Source organism: Acinonyx jubatus, chromosome D3, assembly GCF_027475565.1.
Source record: "Acinonyx jubatus isolate Ajub_Pintada_27869175 chromosome D3, VMU_Ajub_asm_v1.0, whole genome shotgun sequence".
Taxonomy (NCBI): domain Eukaryota; kingdom Metazoa; phylum Chordata; class Mammalia; order Carnivora; family Felidae; genus Acinonyx; species Acinonyx jubatus.
In genome coordinates, this window is record NC_069392.1 from 39,598,556 (window position 1) to 39,615,332 (window position 16,777).

General features: G+C 37.3%; 1 protein-coding gene across 2 annotated transcripts in view; it reads left to right on the forward strand.

Annotated features, from left to right (window-relative positions):
* The window catches only part of MYOM1 (myomesin 1), a 136,882-nt gene that overhangs the window by 74,316 nt on the left and 45,789 nt on the right, over window positions 1–16,777 (forward strand). The window contains exons 18-22 of one of the 2 annotated variants that reach the window (XM_027068596.2): window positions 526–813; window positions 2,730–2,926; window positions 9,865–9,991; window positions 13,129–13,313; window positions 15,715–15,829. In XM_027068596.2, the coding sequence (XP_026924397.1) occupies window positions 526–813; window positions 2,730–2,926; window positions 9,865–9,991; window positions 13,129–13,313; window positions 15,715–15,829 (912 nt within the window). The remainder of the gene's footprint in view (window positions 1–525; window positions 814–2,729; window positions 2,927–9,864; window positions 9,992–13,128; window positions 13,314–15,714; window positions 15,830–16,777) is intronic. The other variant, XM_027068592.2, reaches the window with a different exon arrangement.

Sequence of the window (16,777 nt, forward strand, 5' to 3'; positions counted from 1 at the left end):
TGGTAACGTTTTACCATTTTACCATTATACGTTCCGTATAAGGTAACTTTTTTTTTTTTTTTTTTGAGGTTGGGAGGTACAGACCATTAATATTTCAGTAATGTACATAATTCTAGCTGTTATAAAATCAGGATCTTTAATGTATGTCCTGTGCACTTTATGATCCATTCTGCCCCCTCATTCTGTGAATTAAGAGGACTTAATATCTTTCAAAAAACGTCAGAAGTTTGCTTTTTTCTTGTATATACTTGGGTTCTGCAAATCAAAATGGTTCCTGTTTCTGTCTGTGGTTTTTTGTTCTCATTTCTTCTTTTCCAGAATATGGAGAAGTTGAAATGTTCCCTTGGTGTAAATTATGTGAAACGTGTGCTTTCCATATTTCTTGCAAATCTGAGTGATTTCTGTTAAACCAAGATTACTTGTTCTGTTTGTGGTCCTAATGGTTTCCCCTTTGTTCTGTTAAGTAAGAGCAATTTGTACTGTGTCTGGGCTCAAAGCGTTTCTGTTGTTATCTGGTGATTGTAGGGGGAGGAGTGTCTCCAGATGTGTGGCCTGAACTGAATGATACACCTGGTGGACTAACAGACTCCAGGGGAGGCATGCATGAAGCCTCCCGGCCAACCTTTAAGAAAGATGCTTTGCTTGGTAGCAAACTTAACAAACCTTCACTACCCAGTAGCGCTCACAACCTGGGCCAAACAGAAGTGAGTAAAGTAAGTGAAACAGTTCAGGAAGAGCTTACCCCATCACCACAGAAGGCAGCTCTTAAGGGGAAAAGTAAGTCTGACCCTCTGAAAAAGAAGAAGGACATAGGTGAGAGTTGAAAGAGTCAACTATTCCATCTGTCTCCATCAGTGTCCTCACCTCATTGTCCGGATCACACTCTTCCATCTGTGTTCACTTTCATCTGTGTATATTCTTAATTTTCTGTGTTTTCAGCTATCCATTTGCAATACTTTTGTCTAGTGAGTTGTAAAAGTAATTTTATATGAGCTTGGCTTTTATACATAGTTTACTGTGCTTAATGACAATAGAATAAGGTGATTTGGTTATAGAGTCCTTTTTGGTTTCTCAGACAGACACAGGTTTAGCCTCATTTTGCTAAGAAAATTAGAGCTAAGAGCACAAAGAATTTGAGAATCACAGCCTATGTGAGGTCCTTTGAAATGTTTATGTTCAGTACATGTATAGGAAAAATATTTTACAAAGAAGTCACATTTAGTCAGGATCATAGTTATTAACTTCCATTGTTTATCTTCAGGTGTTCAAGTTATCCTTCATATTTAATTCAAATGAATATGAGTAACATTATCTCTCTGAGTTACCATGAAAAGTTTAATAGGGTATTATAATCATATAAAGCTAAATTCTATGATTTATGAATCACATTCCCAGAACTGTTTTATTTAAGACTATTTATCAGTAAGCTCAGAATTTTCTGATTAGGATATTTGATACTTGTGTCTTATATATTCTAGGAGACAGTATTTTTCTTATCAAATAAAAATGAAATGATAAGCATATACTGACAAACTATAGCATGCCTGTCTTCCACCCCCTATTACTACCCTACCCCTAACTTCTGTAATGCATTTTTTTTGTCACCTTTATTGTCCCTTCAACTTTGAGATGGGATATTCATTTGAGAATTCACATTCAACATTGCTCTGTAATAGGGAGAGAGAGGGGGGGGGGGAGAAATTTCTTTTTTAATGTAAAGAATGAAGGAGGTTGGTGAGGGGGAAGAGAAACACATGTATTCTTTTTAAAATCTTTATTGTTCTGAGAATCTTTTGAATAAGAATAAATAGTTCTTTTTTTCCTATAATCCAAATAAATATTTAGAAAACTCTTTCTGATGTTATTGCACATCTAGATGGATTTCTTTCCACCATCTCACCTTCTCTTTCTTTATCGAAAACCATAATTTAGCAGTTAGGTGAAAAGTTGATCAGCAAAGCCACATAAATGAAGTAAGTCTTTTAAAACATCGTCCACATGTATTTCTGGTTATGCACTAATAAACACAGTGACAACTATTCAGTATTTTGTACTATATGAATAATAGTCCAACATCAGATTAAAAATAATGCAGCAAAAAGTATTATGTAATAAGAGAAAAATCACATGGCAGATTGTGCCTGGCTTTAAAAAAAAATTTTTTTTTAAGGTGGCATTTAGCTGAGTTCCAGAATAAGATTTGTCCTGTGTGTAGACAGATCTTGTTTAGTTGTAAGGTCTCACAAGGGTATGTATGCCCAAATGGTGAAATGCTATCCTTTTGGAAATAATATGGAAATTCTCAGTAAGGAAATTGAGGGAGAAATTAATATACACATTCCATTTTCCTCAAGGAGCAAATAGAAACAAAACTACATAAAGAAACAAAAATATATATCTTGGGGAAAAGATGTCTTCTTACGGGTAACAGAATCACTTTTCATATTATTGCACCATCTTGCTGTTAGTATTTCAAAAATTATTCTTCTGTGGAGGGGTGGGGCAGCTTCTTTTTATCTTTGCAATAATAATTGCAGTGCCCTTTTTACTGTGTGTTGGCTTTTTTCTCATACACCATATTGGATGCCAAGTTACTGATCAGTCTCACAATTTAGTCTCATACTGCAAGAGCCTAGTGCCCTCTCACATGGTACTAATGACATGAGTTTAATGTACATAGAATCATAAATGCATTTCTGTCTACTCACGAGCGATTCATATTGCAACAGCGGCACCATCGCCACCCTATGATATCACTTGTCTTGAAAGTTGTCGTGACTCGATGGTTCTTGGATGGAAGCAACCAGATAAGAGTGGAGGGGCTGAAATTACTGGCTATTATGTGAACTATCGTGAGGTAATTGACGGGGTACCGGGAAGATGGAGAGAAGCCAACATCAAAGCTGTCAGTGATGAGGCATATAAGGTAAATGTGTGACCTTCTGTAGTGTGGAGTGTCATGTATATGATGACACGGTCACTTGCACACCATGCACACTCACCTACACACCCAGCACCTTGTAAATGATTCATGTCATTACTCCAGGGTCCACTGTCTGCAATGACATGAGTTTTGTCATTGTCATATATGGTAAGTCATATAAGGTAAGTAGAAGTGATCTGACCAGGAAGGATTTGTATTTTCTGATTCATACGCATAAGCAATAACTTCCCAGAACATTTACTGTGAAATGTATATCTATTATAAAAATTAGTGTTTATTTCAAGATTTATGAAGTATCTGTAACCAATATGCCACTAGCACCAAGGGTCCCAGGATCCAAATGACTAGATTTTTAACTTTCAGTGTTCAAATGACAAAGGATAAAGGGACATGGGCCTGGGGGTCAGACTCAGCTCACCACTTGTGAAGTGTCCCCCATGAAGGGATGGTTCACATGTGTCTACCCACAAGTTTCCCTTCTTCACTGCTTTGCCCATCTCAGCACACTTGAAGGGTCTTACTGTTGCCACAACTATGCCCCCCCCTCTTTAGAGCATTGTCAGCTGCAGGAGAGTTACCACCTCCTAGTACTCACAGAACCCCAAGCTGTGGGGGCAAGAGCAGGGCGAGGCTGGGGGAATGCTTTCCCTAACTCAGTGCCACGCTTTTTAAATCTAACATTTAAAATTTATGAAATATCACACACATACTGAACACATAAAGAATAAAACAAGAATACTTAAAATAAGATTATGTTTTTAAGATTCTTCCATGTCAATGTGTAGCTATGACTTCATTACTGTGTTGTATTCTATCATAGGACCATCTCACAATCTACTTTTCCATTCAGTTATTGATTGATATTCAGGCATTTTTGCATTCATAGCTGTATCAAACAGTGTAGCTATGAACATTTTTGTTTGCATCTGCTGGCACATACATGCACTAGTTTCTGTAGGTTATTATCTAAAAGTAGAATTGCTGGTCCAGAGAGTCTGTTTGTCTTCAATTTTCGTAGATAATTCTATACTGTTTTTCTAAAGAGTATGAGAATTCCCATTGTTGCACATCCTTCTAACACTTGCTATATTCACACATTCTCAGTTTTGACAGTCAAAGTGTCAAATGAGTCTGAACATCTTTTCCTGTATATACATATTCCACTTGAAATCTCCTTTTATAACATGCCTATTCAAAGGTTTTGCCAGTTTTCTACTAGGTTTTCTTACTGACTGGTGATGTTCTTTATATATTCTGAGTTTAAATCCTTGGTAGCTGTAGAATCTGCGTCTATTTTCTCCCATTTATTGGCTGGCATTTTCTTCTTCCTATGGTAATGACACTAGTTTTAATGTCAGATTTATTGTGGCCAGACTTAACAGCATTGGCTTTGTCATTAGTGATTGCTGTACCCCCGCACCCATTTTTCAAGAGATGCCTTCGCTATTGAAGGTCATGGGGATATTGTATTAGATTACCTTCTCAAAGTTTTATAGTTTGCCACTTACATTAAAGTCATTACTTCACCTATAAATTTTGTGTGTGGTGTAAAGTAAAAGTCAACATTCACTTTCCCCCATGGGTTTTCAGTTGTCCCAGCATTATCTATTGAAAATTGCAGCTATTCTGCTAGGCTATCTGTATCATGTATCAAGTTTCTTTGATGCGAGTGTCTGCTTCCATATTCTCTATTTTGTTCCACTGGTCTGTTTGTCTACCACTGGGCCAGTACCACACTAATTTAATCATTACCACTCTATAGTAAATTTGATAACTGGTAGATCAAATTATCTTCGTTTATTTTTTTATTCCAAGGCTATTTTTAGCCCTTTGCACTTTGATATAAATTGTAGAATTAGGTTACCAAGTTCTACCAAAAACTAAGACAAGCAAAAGAAAATATAATAAGAAAAATTAAATTAAACAAAAACATTTTTAAATTCTGATTGGGATTGTATTGACTCTACAAAGAAATTGAGGAATCATTGATATCTTAAAATATATTTTTAATGTTTATTTATTTTGTGAGAGAGAGAATGAGTGCAGGAGTGGGGGAGGGGCAAAGAGAGAGACTCCCAAGCAGGCTCCCTGCTGACAGCAAGGAGCCCAAGGTAGGGCTCAACACGGGGCTCGGCTAGGGGCCTGATCTCAATCCCATGAACCATGAGATTATGACCTGAGCTGAAATCAAGAGTTGGACTAACCAACTGAGCCACCCAGGCGCTCTTGACATTTTTAAAATATTAAATCTTCTAATAGATGAACATGATATTTCTCTCCATTTATTTTGGTCTTCTTTAAAGTTTCTCAATAAAGTTTTATAATTCTCTATAGAAGTCCTACACATCATGTTATTTATTTATAGGTGTTACATATTTTCAGTGTTTAAATAGTATATTTTTATATCATTTTGTTATTGCTGGAATATAGAGATATACCTAATTTTTATACACTGATTTTACATGTCATTGTTATGTATAGGTTTTTTGCTAAATTGTCTCATAATTTCAAAAAGCTCCCTATGAACTCTTTTTGATTTTTTATGTATCATCATAGAGATATACCTAATTTTTATACATTGATTTTACATGTCATTGTTATATATAGGTTTTTTGCTAAATTGTCTCATAATTTCAAAAAGCTACCTATGAACTCTTTTTGATTTTTTATGTATCATCATATCATCTGCAAATGACAATTTACTTCTTCATTTCCAAATTTTATATTTTTTGCTTCATTTTCTTAACTTTCTGCTTAGAGTCTTTACAAAATGTTGATAGAAGTAGTGGTCTTGGTCATTCTAGACTTGATCTTTATCTTAAAAGAAAACCTTTCAACATTTCACTGTTAAATGTTATATTTACTATCAATGTCTGATAGACATCTGTTATCAACTAAAGGAAGTTTCCTTCTGTTCCTAGTTAAGAATTAATTTAAATTATCAAATTTTTTTCTGAATCTATTGATATGGTTATACAGTTTTTCTCTTGAGTTTTAATGTGGTATATTCTACTAATTGTCTAATGTTAAAACAACCTTGCGTTCCTGGCATAAATCCAAACTGGACGTTACGTATACTGTGTCTGTATGTTACTTGATTTTTTTTTTTTTTTTGCTTATTATTGTTTAGGAATTTTTGCCTCTATGTTCATGAATGAAATTACCCTGAGACTGTAATGAATTTGATATAAATACCTGACAAGGATAGTACTGGAAGTGAAAATTCCAGGAAAATCTCACTTTATTGAGATATAATTCACATATTGTAAAATTCACCCAATTAAAATGTTGCTTTATATATTTTGAAGGGATGTTATTAGATGCATATGAAGTGACTTTCTGTATCACTAACAATGTGTTTTTCCTTAAAGTCTATATTATCTGTTATTAATAGAAACTTACCAATTTTCTTTTGGTTGGTGTTTGCATGGTATATAATTTTTCATCCTTTAACTTTCTATCTATCTTTAACTTTATGCTTTATATGTGTCTTTTAAAAATAGTATAGGGTTATGTATTTTTTCCTACCTGAGAGTCTTTGTCATTTAACTAGAGTAATGTTACTACTAGTTTCTGGGTTTGTTTTTGGTGGTTATTGTAGAAATTACCATGAGCAAATTAACAGTCCAGTCTGAATTTATTCTATTGTTTTACCCTTGTCTGAGAAACATAGAGCCTCAAAATACCTTAAGCCAGTTCCCAACTTGTATGCTATTGTGTGTGTTAAGTCTTTTTTTGAATCCAAAAGTATTGTTATTATTGTTTTATCTCAATAATTGTTTAGATTTATCTACATATTTTACATTTTATTTGATTTTATATCTTTGGCCTTCCATTTGAGATTACTTTCCTTTTGTCTAAATTAAATAGTTTAGAATGTTCTTTAGTGAGGGTATTCTGAAGATACATACTCTTCACGTTTATCTGAAAATAACTTTATTTTCATTCTTCAAAAAATTTTTTCTGGATAAAACATTATATAATAGTAGTTCTTTTCTTTCACACTTTAAAGGTATAATTTCACTGTCTTTTGGCTCATTGTTGCCACTGACATGTCAGCTCTTATTTTTATTTTTTAAGATTTTTTTAAAAAGTAATCTGTGTACTCAATGTGGGGCTTAAACTTATAACCCCAAGATCAAGAGACACATGCTCTACCAACTGAGCCAGCCAGGCACCTCAACATGTCAGCTTTTAGTCTGTTTGCTCATTGGAAGATTATTTGTCTTTTCTCTTAGACAACTTTTAATATTTTCACTGTCTCTTTGGTGTGCTACAGTTGAAGTAGTATGTGTCTAGGTATAGGTTTTTAACAATGTCTCTTCCAAGGATTGTGACAGGAGGAGGATTTTTAACCTGTGGGTTGGATTTTTTCAGGAAGATCTTTCTGGAAAACTCTAAGCCACTATCTCCTAAAATATTGTTGCTGCTCCCTTCTCTCCCCTCTTCTCCTGAAGCTCTAGTTAACGTGCATTTGGCGTTCTCATTCTATCTTCCATGTCTATTAATTGCTCTTCTCTCTTTCCCATCTTTGTGTCTTTCTCCACTGTGGTCTGTGTAATTTCTTATAACTTTCTATTAGTTTACAAAGTTCCTCTTCTTTTCATCTGATTTCCTGTTAATCACATCCCGTTATTTTTTTCTTATTGTATTTTCCCTTTTATAAGTCATATTTTACAAAATATTTTATAGTTTGCTCTCTCCTGCAGATATTTTAAATTTGTATTTTATATTTAAAACATAGTAACCATAGCTGTTTTTCTAATCTATGTCAGATGATTACATCATCTAATATCTTTGCAGGTCTATATCTGTTATCACTGGTTTTGTTGTCTTGTTCATGGTATCTTGTTTTCTATGCTTGGTTATCCTTGATTATGTGATGCTCATTGTCCTTAAAATATTACTTGCATTAATAATTTGAGGTTTAGCATGAAGGCATCTTTCTCTGGAGAAAATATGTATTTGCTTCTGCAAAGTACCTGGGGATACCCCATGTTCAGTGTTTTCTTAAATCAAGTATAAGACTTTAATTTTTTGGACAGTCAAGCAATGTGAATTTACACTGTATGAAGGCAGAATGATTTCTAATTCAACTTTATCCCAAAGAGTAAAACCCTTTGGGGTTCCAGCTTAATTGTAGAGGGTTCCCTTTTATTATCTCCTTTTTGGTTTGGCTCTAGGCTTTGCTTTCTGAGTCCCTCTACTTGTCAGATAATCAAAACCAAAGGTCAAAAAAAAATTTTTATTGGCCAGTTCCCCAAAGTAAAAGCCACTTCGATGTTTCATTTATCTCTCTTTGTTCCCTATTTCCCTTTATGCTGGCCTGATAATTCTGTAACATCTTGACACTAATTTGATGCTTTTGAGAAGATTTTTAAAAGATATTTTTATCTAGTGTTTTTTAATTTTTTAGCAGGGTGATTAATCTCTATAGCCTAGTTCACCATTGCCAGAAATAGAAGTCCCATGCCACAGTATTTCACCTAAGCCTAGAATGACCAACTTTTCCAGTTTGCCTAGGACTCTCCTAGTTTCAGCACTAAACTGCCTACATCCTTAGAAACCCCATAATCCAAGAAAATTGGACTAGTTGTTCACACAAACGGAGCCCCAGAACAGCTGGTACCTGAATAAAGTGCTTTTAGATCCAAGTTATCTACATGATAGTTTCCTCTTAATTAACAAGATTTCCCCTTCTTAAAGGGAGTGTATGTATGTGTGTGTGAATCAAAAAGGGAGTTTGTATTATTCTGTTACCAAAACATATAGCCATTGTATTCTACTTGTACCCTAAATAACTGGCAATACACCCTCTTGCAGATGAACTTATGACTTCATGATCAAATCAGGAGTAGACTGGATCAGAGATACATATTTGTCTTGTGTAGTCTTAAGTCATACAATGGGTAAACTTTGTTAACTCAGGTGTTTACATCAATACCTCCATTTATTAAGTATTTTTAGTGCTCAAAGGATTGTTCATAGTCCATGGATTTTTTTTTCACACTAGTATATTCTGTCATTTCTATTTTGCAAATGTTTTCACCTTCCTTATTTTATCACATATATGTACAACAACCCAATTTCTTCTGAGGGATATAGAAAATATTAGGTCTCTCAGTAAGGAGCACAAAAACAACAAGATTTTAAATATTTTGATTCCTAGTTTAGAATTCTCTTAATTTTTATCTGTACAAGCATTAATTTTCTATTGCTGCATAGCAAATTACCACAAACTTTGTGACTTGAAAAGACTCACATTTGTTACATCACAGTGTCTGCAAGTCAGGAGTCTACATATGGCTCAGATGGGGCTTCTGCTCCCCGTCTCACAAAGTTTTAATCTAGGTGTTAGCTGGGCTCATTTGCATCTGGAGCTGAGTTCCTCTTGCAAACTGATTCAATTGCTGGCAGAATTCAGTTCCTTCAGCTCTGAGGCTGGGGCCCTCTGCTCCTACAGACTGCCCTTCTCCAAATGTGAGTGGCTAGGCATTTCTCAACCTGACATTTGCTTCTTCCAGGCCATCAGGAGAGTGTTCTCATTAAGAAAGTCCCAAACCCCATTTTAAGAGCTTTCATCTGATTAAATCAGGCCTACCCAGGATCATCTCCCTTTAGATGAACTCAAAAATAAACTAAGTAGAGACCTTGATTACATCTATAATATCCCTCCTCCTTTTCCATATGATGGAACAACAATCATGGGACTGATATTCGAATACCTTTGCCATATTCTCTTGGTTGGAAGCAGGTGACAGGCTTCACCCACACTCAAGGGGAGGAGATTACAAAAGGGTATGACTCATTGGGGGTCACCTCAGGGTGTATCCAGTGCAGGAGGTAAGTAAATAAAATATTGAACAACTTTAAAAAACAAACATGAATCAACATCCACTCTCTGTGATGTTGTGTTGCAGATTAGCAACTTGAAGGAAAACATGGTGTATCAGTTCCAAGTGGCAGCCATGAACATTGCTGGGTTGGGAGTGCCCTCAGCAGTAAGTGCATGCTTCAAATGTGAAGAGTGGACCATTGCTGTTCCAGGTAAACTATATTAACCGTATCTCAGCAGTGAGGCTTGGGGTTTCTTCCAAAAGAAACTACAACTTGGAACTACATTTAAGTGCTATATAAACAACTCCTAAGGGAAAAGAATTCTCTTGACCCCTTATGTTTAGTTAAAATATTTTTATAATCCTATTAAATAATAGGTACCTATATAAAAGAAAGTATAATTTCTTGTGCTTGTATTCCAAATACATCTGAGAGCCCTCATAGTTATCCCTCTGCTTGGAATAGGATTAACAGAAGCACAAAATAGGAGTGCCACATGATCATTGAAAAGGAATTCTGGGGGCGCCTGGGTGGCTCAGTCGGTTAAGTGGCCGACTTCGGCTCAGGTCATGATCTCACGGTCCGTGAGTTCGAGCCCCGCGTCGGGCTCTGTGCTGACCGCTCAGAGCCTGGAACCTGTTTCAGATTCTGTGTCTCCCTCTCTCTCTGACCCTCCCCCGTTCATGCTCTGTCTCTCTCTGTCTCAACAATAAATAAACGTTAAAAAAATTTTTTTTAAAAAAAGAAAAGGAATTCTGATTTTTTACTTGTGCTTCTTAAAGACCACTGAAGGCCATCCAATTCATATCCCCCAACAAAGTATCTCAGAAACGTCTTCCTGCACTCCCTAATTCTCATGCATTCTCCCACTGCACTGAAACCTTTCATTTGTCAACCTGCTCAAAATCTCTCTCTCCGGGCTCAGCCAATATGTCTCCTCTTCCTTGGTGTCTCTCTCCTCCCTTGCTGCCAGCTCTTTGTTATGTCATGTAGGTGGACTTAACATGCCTGCCTAGGACTTAAGCCATAGACTTTCTCCACTTATCTCTCTTCACTTCTCCAGTCCTTTTGCTCTCTCTACACCTTTGTCCCAACTCTGCATCATAACAAAGGTACTGGTACCTGGCTGGAAGTAGTCTCTTTTGGAGGTTGCCATTGTGAGTAGTTGGCTGAACAGGGAAGAAAATGGAAGAAGGCAGAAACATTTACCTATGCTTTTAAAAACTCATACAGCTACAACACTGACCAAATTAAAAAATTGAATACAAACAAATGTATGAAGCCATTAGGTTTCAAACTAACAATGTTAATGTATTTGGTAGATGATTTCATTTTGCTTCCAACAGTACTAACTTCAGAGATCCAGTAAGTGCCACAGGATGACTAGATTCTCCCACTTGGCTTTAATTTTCAACATATGTAATAACTGGTATAGCACCAGTATTGACCACATTAGAACACAAGGCCACACTGGAACATATTGGGTGGATCCAGCTTTGTCCTTAATGCCACCCTCTTCCTCTATTTGAAATCCTAGTGCCCTTGAAGAACCATCATTTTGCCTTCACTTAGTGAGTGTTTATCTGCATGACTTCTCTATCAAGTGTGAATAAAAAATTACAAGAGGAACCCAAGAGAAGCTCAAGCACTCACTCAACTTCAGTAAATATAAGACGCAAACATGCTGCCTTTCCTTGTACCTCCACTAAGCCGGTTGATATTTCTTAAGCTCCTTCTGTCACCTACATGAAAGCGGATCTGTTTTTTTTAATTCTGTAATTCCTGAATAAAGTTAAAACATGAGTGACCAGAGACTATGAAATTCTGAGCAGGCCTGTGGGAAATGTTTGATTCAAAGAGATATAGTTAGCAAAAGAGGTTGCAGGGTGAGTGCTAAGTGTTTGGATGCCTCATTGGGTTCCAAGGATGACACAAGAAAATGGTTTAGGGGCGCCTGGGTGGCTCAGTCGATTGAGCGTCCAACTCCGGCTCAAGTCATGATCTCACAGTTCGTGGGTTCGAGCCCCGCATCAGGCTCTGTGCTGACCGCTTACTCAGAGCCTGGAGCCTGCTTCGGATTCTGTGTCTCTCTCTGCCCCTCCCCCACTCATGCTTTGTCTCACTCTGTTTCTCAAAAAAAATAAATAAATGTAAAAAAAAATTTTTTTTAAATAATAAAAAAAAAATAAAAAAAAATAAAATAGTTTAAAAGCCCTTTGCAAAACAGAACATGACACACTAGTATAAGGTATTGATGTTAATATTTAAATCTATCACCACATTATTTAAACCTCTTACCTTGTCAGAAGGCAAGGCTGACACAGTTCTGTGACTGTTAAGCCAAGGTGCAGGACCCAACAAATATTGAGCTATCAATTGCAAACTGCCAAGGCACAGCATGGTAGAGTCTGTGTGTGTAGCTGGCTTTTTAGGGCACTGTGAGTCAGTTCAGGGTATTTTAATTGATTGATTAGGAATCACTTATTTTTTTTTAAAGGACAGGAAAAAAGAAAATATATCATCTGCAAATATCACCAGCTAGCTGGTGGTCATGGAAAGATGTAGGAAATCACTTAGTAGTTTGGACTCTCCCAAGAGTGCAAAGAGCACATGGACAGGGAGAACATTTTTCTCTCTTCCTGAACAGGTGGATCAAGTTATTTGGCTTCTCTGAGCTTTCTGTTAATTGTCTTAAGGATGAATGGGATAAATAAATAAGTATCTAGCAGTGTTTAGCACAGATTCAGGGCTCACGGGATTGATTGTATCTGTTTTGATGAAAGTTCTTTGTAAACTGTAATGGTAGTTTGGTTTAAGTCCTAGATGGGATATATGCTTTATGGGAAAGATTTCCCTCCAGAGGGGAGCTCTTTGGTAATATATTCCTTTTTCCTATAAAAGAAATATCACTATATATATTCACATGCCATCAAATAGAGTTGCTTTCTTCCTCCTTATTTGAGATTTAGGAAAAGTTTCAGATTACCATAGAAAAATAATCTGAAATTGAATCTGCAACCACGTTAAAGTGTTCTGATGAAAGGTGAGGACCACAGGGCCAAGGACACCCTGAAGGCAAATTTTCATCCAGCCTCTGAGGGGTACCTTGAGCTGGCCCCTAACCACCTACTGCTCATAAAGGGACTGAGTGGGTTGATGTAGAGCCATTGAGTAAACTTGATCTGAAATGACCACAAAATACCTATTTCTAAAGGAATGGTAGATTTTACAAAAGAAAAACACTGGATTCAGCTTTAAGACTTTAAATGTGGTTCTAGATTTACACGTATTTGAATGTTTTCATATACATCATGATTTTTATGTATTGGTCTCTTTCTCTTTCTCAGGACCCCCACACAGTGTCAAGTGTAGTGAAGTCAGGAAAACCTCCCTAGTTCTGCAGTGGAGGCCTCCGATCCACTCCGGAAGGACTCCAGTCACTGGTTACTTTGTGGACTTGAAGGAGGCCAGTGCCAAAGATGACCAATGGCGAGGACTCAATGAGGCAGCTATTAAAAACACATACCTGAGGGTAAGAGTGTGCTCATATTTTGAGAAACACTTTTTTGTTTTAAAGAAGAAATGCTCCTCTAATGGTATTAACTTTAAAATTAGCAAGATAGAATACAACATTTCTGCTTTGGTCTGTTTCATATATTGGGCTCCTGGTAAGTTTCCATTTGGCAGTGGTTGGGGTTGGGGGCAGTTTCTGATGCTTAAAGCAATTTGGTTCTATTTAACCTGAATCCCTTAGCCTACCTCTGGAAAACATCCACAAGCTCCCTTCTCCCTCTTCTTTCCTTCTTTGCCTATACTTACCTACCTCACATTTTTGTTACTTACAGTCTTAGAAAGGTGACTTTCACATTTCCACCTCTGATTTTTTTTTTCTTTTTTTTTTTGAGGATAGTTTTTGCTTTGAGTGTGCTATTTTCCTAGTGTTCATGCTGGCAAGTGTTTACCTGTGGATTCCTTTGGGTCATGCTGTGTCTCATTTCACAGGCTTCCTCATGCTTGTGTCACATGAGCTGTCAGAGGCCAGTGGAATGAATTCACTCAACTCTTGACCTAATCCTCACCCTTATCTGTGCCTTTGCCTTCCAGATTCCTTTAAAGTGCTCTAACTGAACAAATTCCTAACTTCATCTACCAAAGACTGTTCTACTAAAGCCACTGAATCTCGCTTGTACCAAATGGATATCTCCAAAGAATGTTTTCCCCTATGTCACCCTTGGCACCTGGAGACCCTGAATCCATACTAGGGCTTCAGAAACTGTGGGGCGTATGATTCTAGCTCTTATTACTTAGGATGAAGGGTAGCTTCACCATAGTCATATAGAAATACCTGTGGCAGAATAAGCCATTGCCTAGATGGTGGACCTTGGAAGATATTCAGAGTATGCCTGCTCTAAAAGATCTCTACCATTGACCTGCCTCTGTGGACTAAAGTCCATACCATCTATCAGCCACTTTCAAAGGTTAAGGTATCTACTGTCCCCATAAAAAAATATAAATATATCTTCCAAGAGAGATGACCTTTAAATGTGACATCTTAGCATATGCCAGTGAGTTCCCCAGCCCCTTACAAAACCTTGAGGAGGTAGGCAAGGTCACATTTCATGGGGAAGAGAAAAGGTAAAGGAAGGGCAGGAAGGTAGCATGCTGTTTGGTTCTTCAAATGAGTCAGAAGGCCAAAGGGTAGTGTAAAATGAAAGTCAGACACATCCTGGATGGTGGTGGTATGTGTTTATGGCCAGGATTATCTCCACCTCCCCAGTTTGCACAGCACTGGATCCCAAGTGCTGAAGTTGGACTTGACTCAGGTGAAGCAAAACAAGGATGAGAAGCCAAGCAAAGGGGATCAAACGCACAGAAAAAAAGGGGGGAGGGGCAGAAAGAAAAAATAATAGAGTTTAAACCTATCAAAGAATGGTTAAGTTCACTCATTTAAAAAAACAAAAAGTAGAAAGGCAAATATAGGAGAGAGAGAGAGAGAGAGAGAGAGAGATTGACTTGATATAAAATGAATGTGCCTCACAACCCGGGAAGTGAATGTTCTGTGAGGAAACTATCTTAGAGTTTGTCCACAGTTTCTAAAGTGAAAATAGAATTATTGACTTTTCTGATTATAAAGCTGACACAGGCTCACAATGAAAAATCCAAACAATATAGACATAAAAAAGTAGAGATGTCCTGTAATCTCCATACCCATTGAGATGTAGATTCACTCTTCCAGATATTTTATATTCAGAAAATTTTCAAGTCTGAACTGGAGAAAAAAATGACCATGTTAAAAAGTTTAATCTGGGGTGTCTGAGTGGCTCAGTTACGTGTCTGACTCTTGATCTCGGCTCAGGTTGTGATCTCATGGTTCGTGAGGTTAAGACCCACATGGGCTCTGGATTGACAGTGCAGAACCTGCTTGGGATTCTCTCTCCCTTACTCTCTCTGTGCCCCTCCCCTGCTAGTGCTCACTTTTTCTCTCAAAACTGAAATAAACACTTTAAAAAATTTTATTTAATGTTTATTTTCAAGAGAGACAGAGACAGAGACAGAGAACGAGCAGGGAGGGGGCAGAGAGGGAGACACAGAATCTGAAGTGGGCTCCAGGCTTCAAAGCTGACAATACAGAGCCCGACACGGGGCTCAAACCTACAAACCGGGAGACCATGACCTGAGCCAAAGTCAGACGCCCAACCAAGTGAGCCATCCAGGCACCCCAATAAAATAAACATTTAAAAAAATAAAAATTAATAAATAAAAAGTTTAACCTGAAAAAAAAAGTTTAATCTGGTCAATTTCAGTATGGATGGGAGATATAGTTCCACGAATGGGAGAATTTGGGCTACACAACTACATTGTATTTACAGAGGAAGAGCACTTCTGTTTAAATGACACAGAACACCCATCACTTCTGTACCTGCTTCTTCCAGGTGCAAGGCCTCAAGGAGGGTGCCAGCTACGTGTTCCGTGTCCGAGCCATAAATCAGGCGGGTGTCGGCAAGCCGTCTGACCTTGCTGGGCCTGTTGTGGCAGAAACCCGTCCAGGTAGGCTTTTACTTTTTTTAAAAATTAAAGTTAATCTTGGGTCGCCTGGGTGGCACAGTCGGTTAAGCGTCCGACTTCAGCCAGGTCACGATCTCGCGGTCTGTGAGTTCGAGCCCCGCGTCGGGCTCTGGGCTGGTGGCTCGGAGCCTGGAGCCTGTTTCCGATTCTGTGTCTCCCTCTCTCTCTGCCCCTCCCCCGTTCATGCTCTGTCTCTCTCTGTCCCAAAAATAAATTAAAAACGTTGAAAAAAATTAAAAAAAAAAAATTAAAGTTAATCTCATCTTTGTAAGATACCAAAGTAACATTCAACCTTACTTTCTATGTTTTTCCTAATTTTTAAAATTGTCAACATATGCCAGCTGAATAGTTGATAAGTTTGGCTTTCAGACATGAGTCATTTATTGCATCAAAGGTGCTCTCAGGATAGGGGTAAGCCAGGTTTGAAATGATCCAGGGCTATTCTGGTCTACACCTATAAACAAGGAAGTTCTTGATCAAATTATGCTTCCTGGACCGACTGTTTCAAGTATACATTCCTATGACATTATTCCTTGGCCATTAAGTCCTGTAAGAGTAATTTGCCCAGTCATAGGAGAAGCTGGAACAGCCCAGTGAGCAAGCGTGATTCTTAAACAAATGCAGAATTTATATAATTGTAACTATTATGTTAAGCCAGGGGTCAGTGAATGTTTTCTGTGAAGGGCCAGATAGTAAATATTTTCAGCTCTGTGGCCATATGGTCCCTGTCACAATACTCAACTCTGCCATGGCATAAAAGCAGCCATAGATAATACATAAACTCATGTGCATGGCTGTGTTCTAATAAAATTTTATTGTGTCAGTTATGTGCATTATATATTACATGTATTATGAAATTTAAATTTTAAATAATTTTCACATGTCTTGAAATATTGTCTTTTGATTTTTTTCAACTGTTTAAAAATGTAA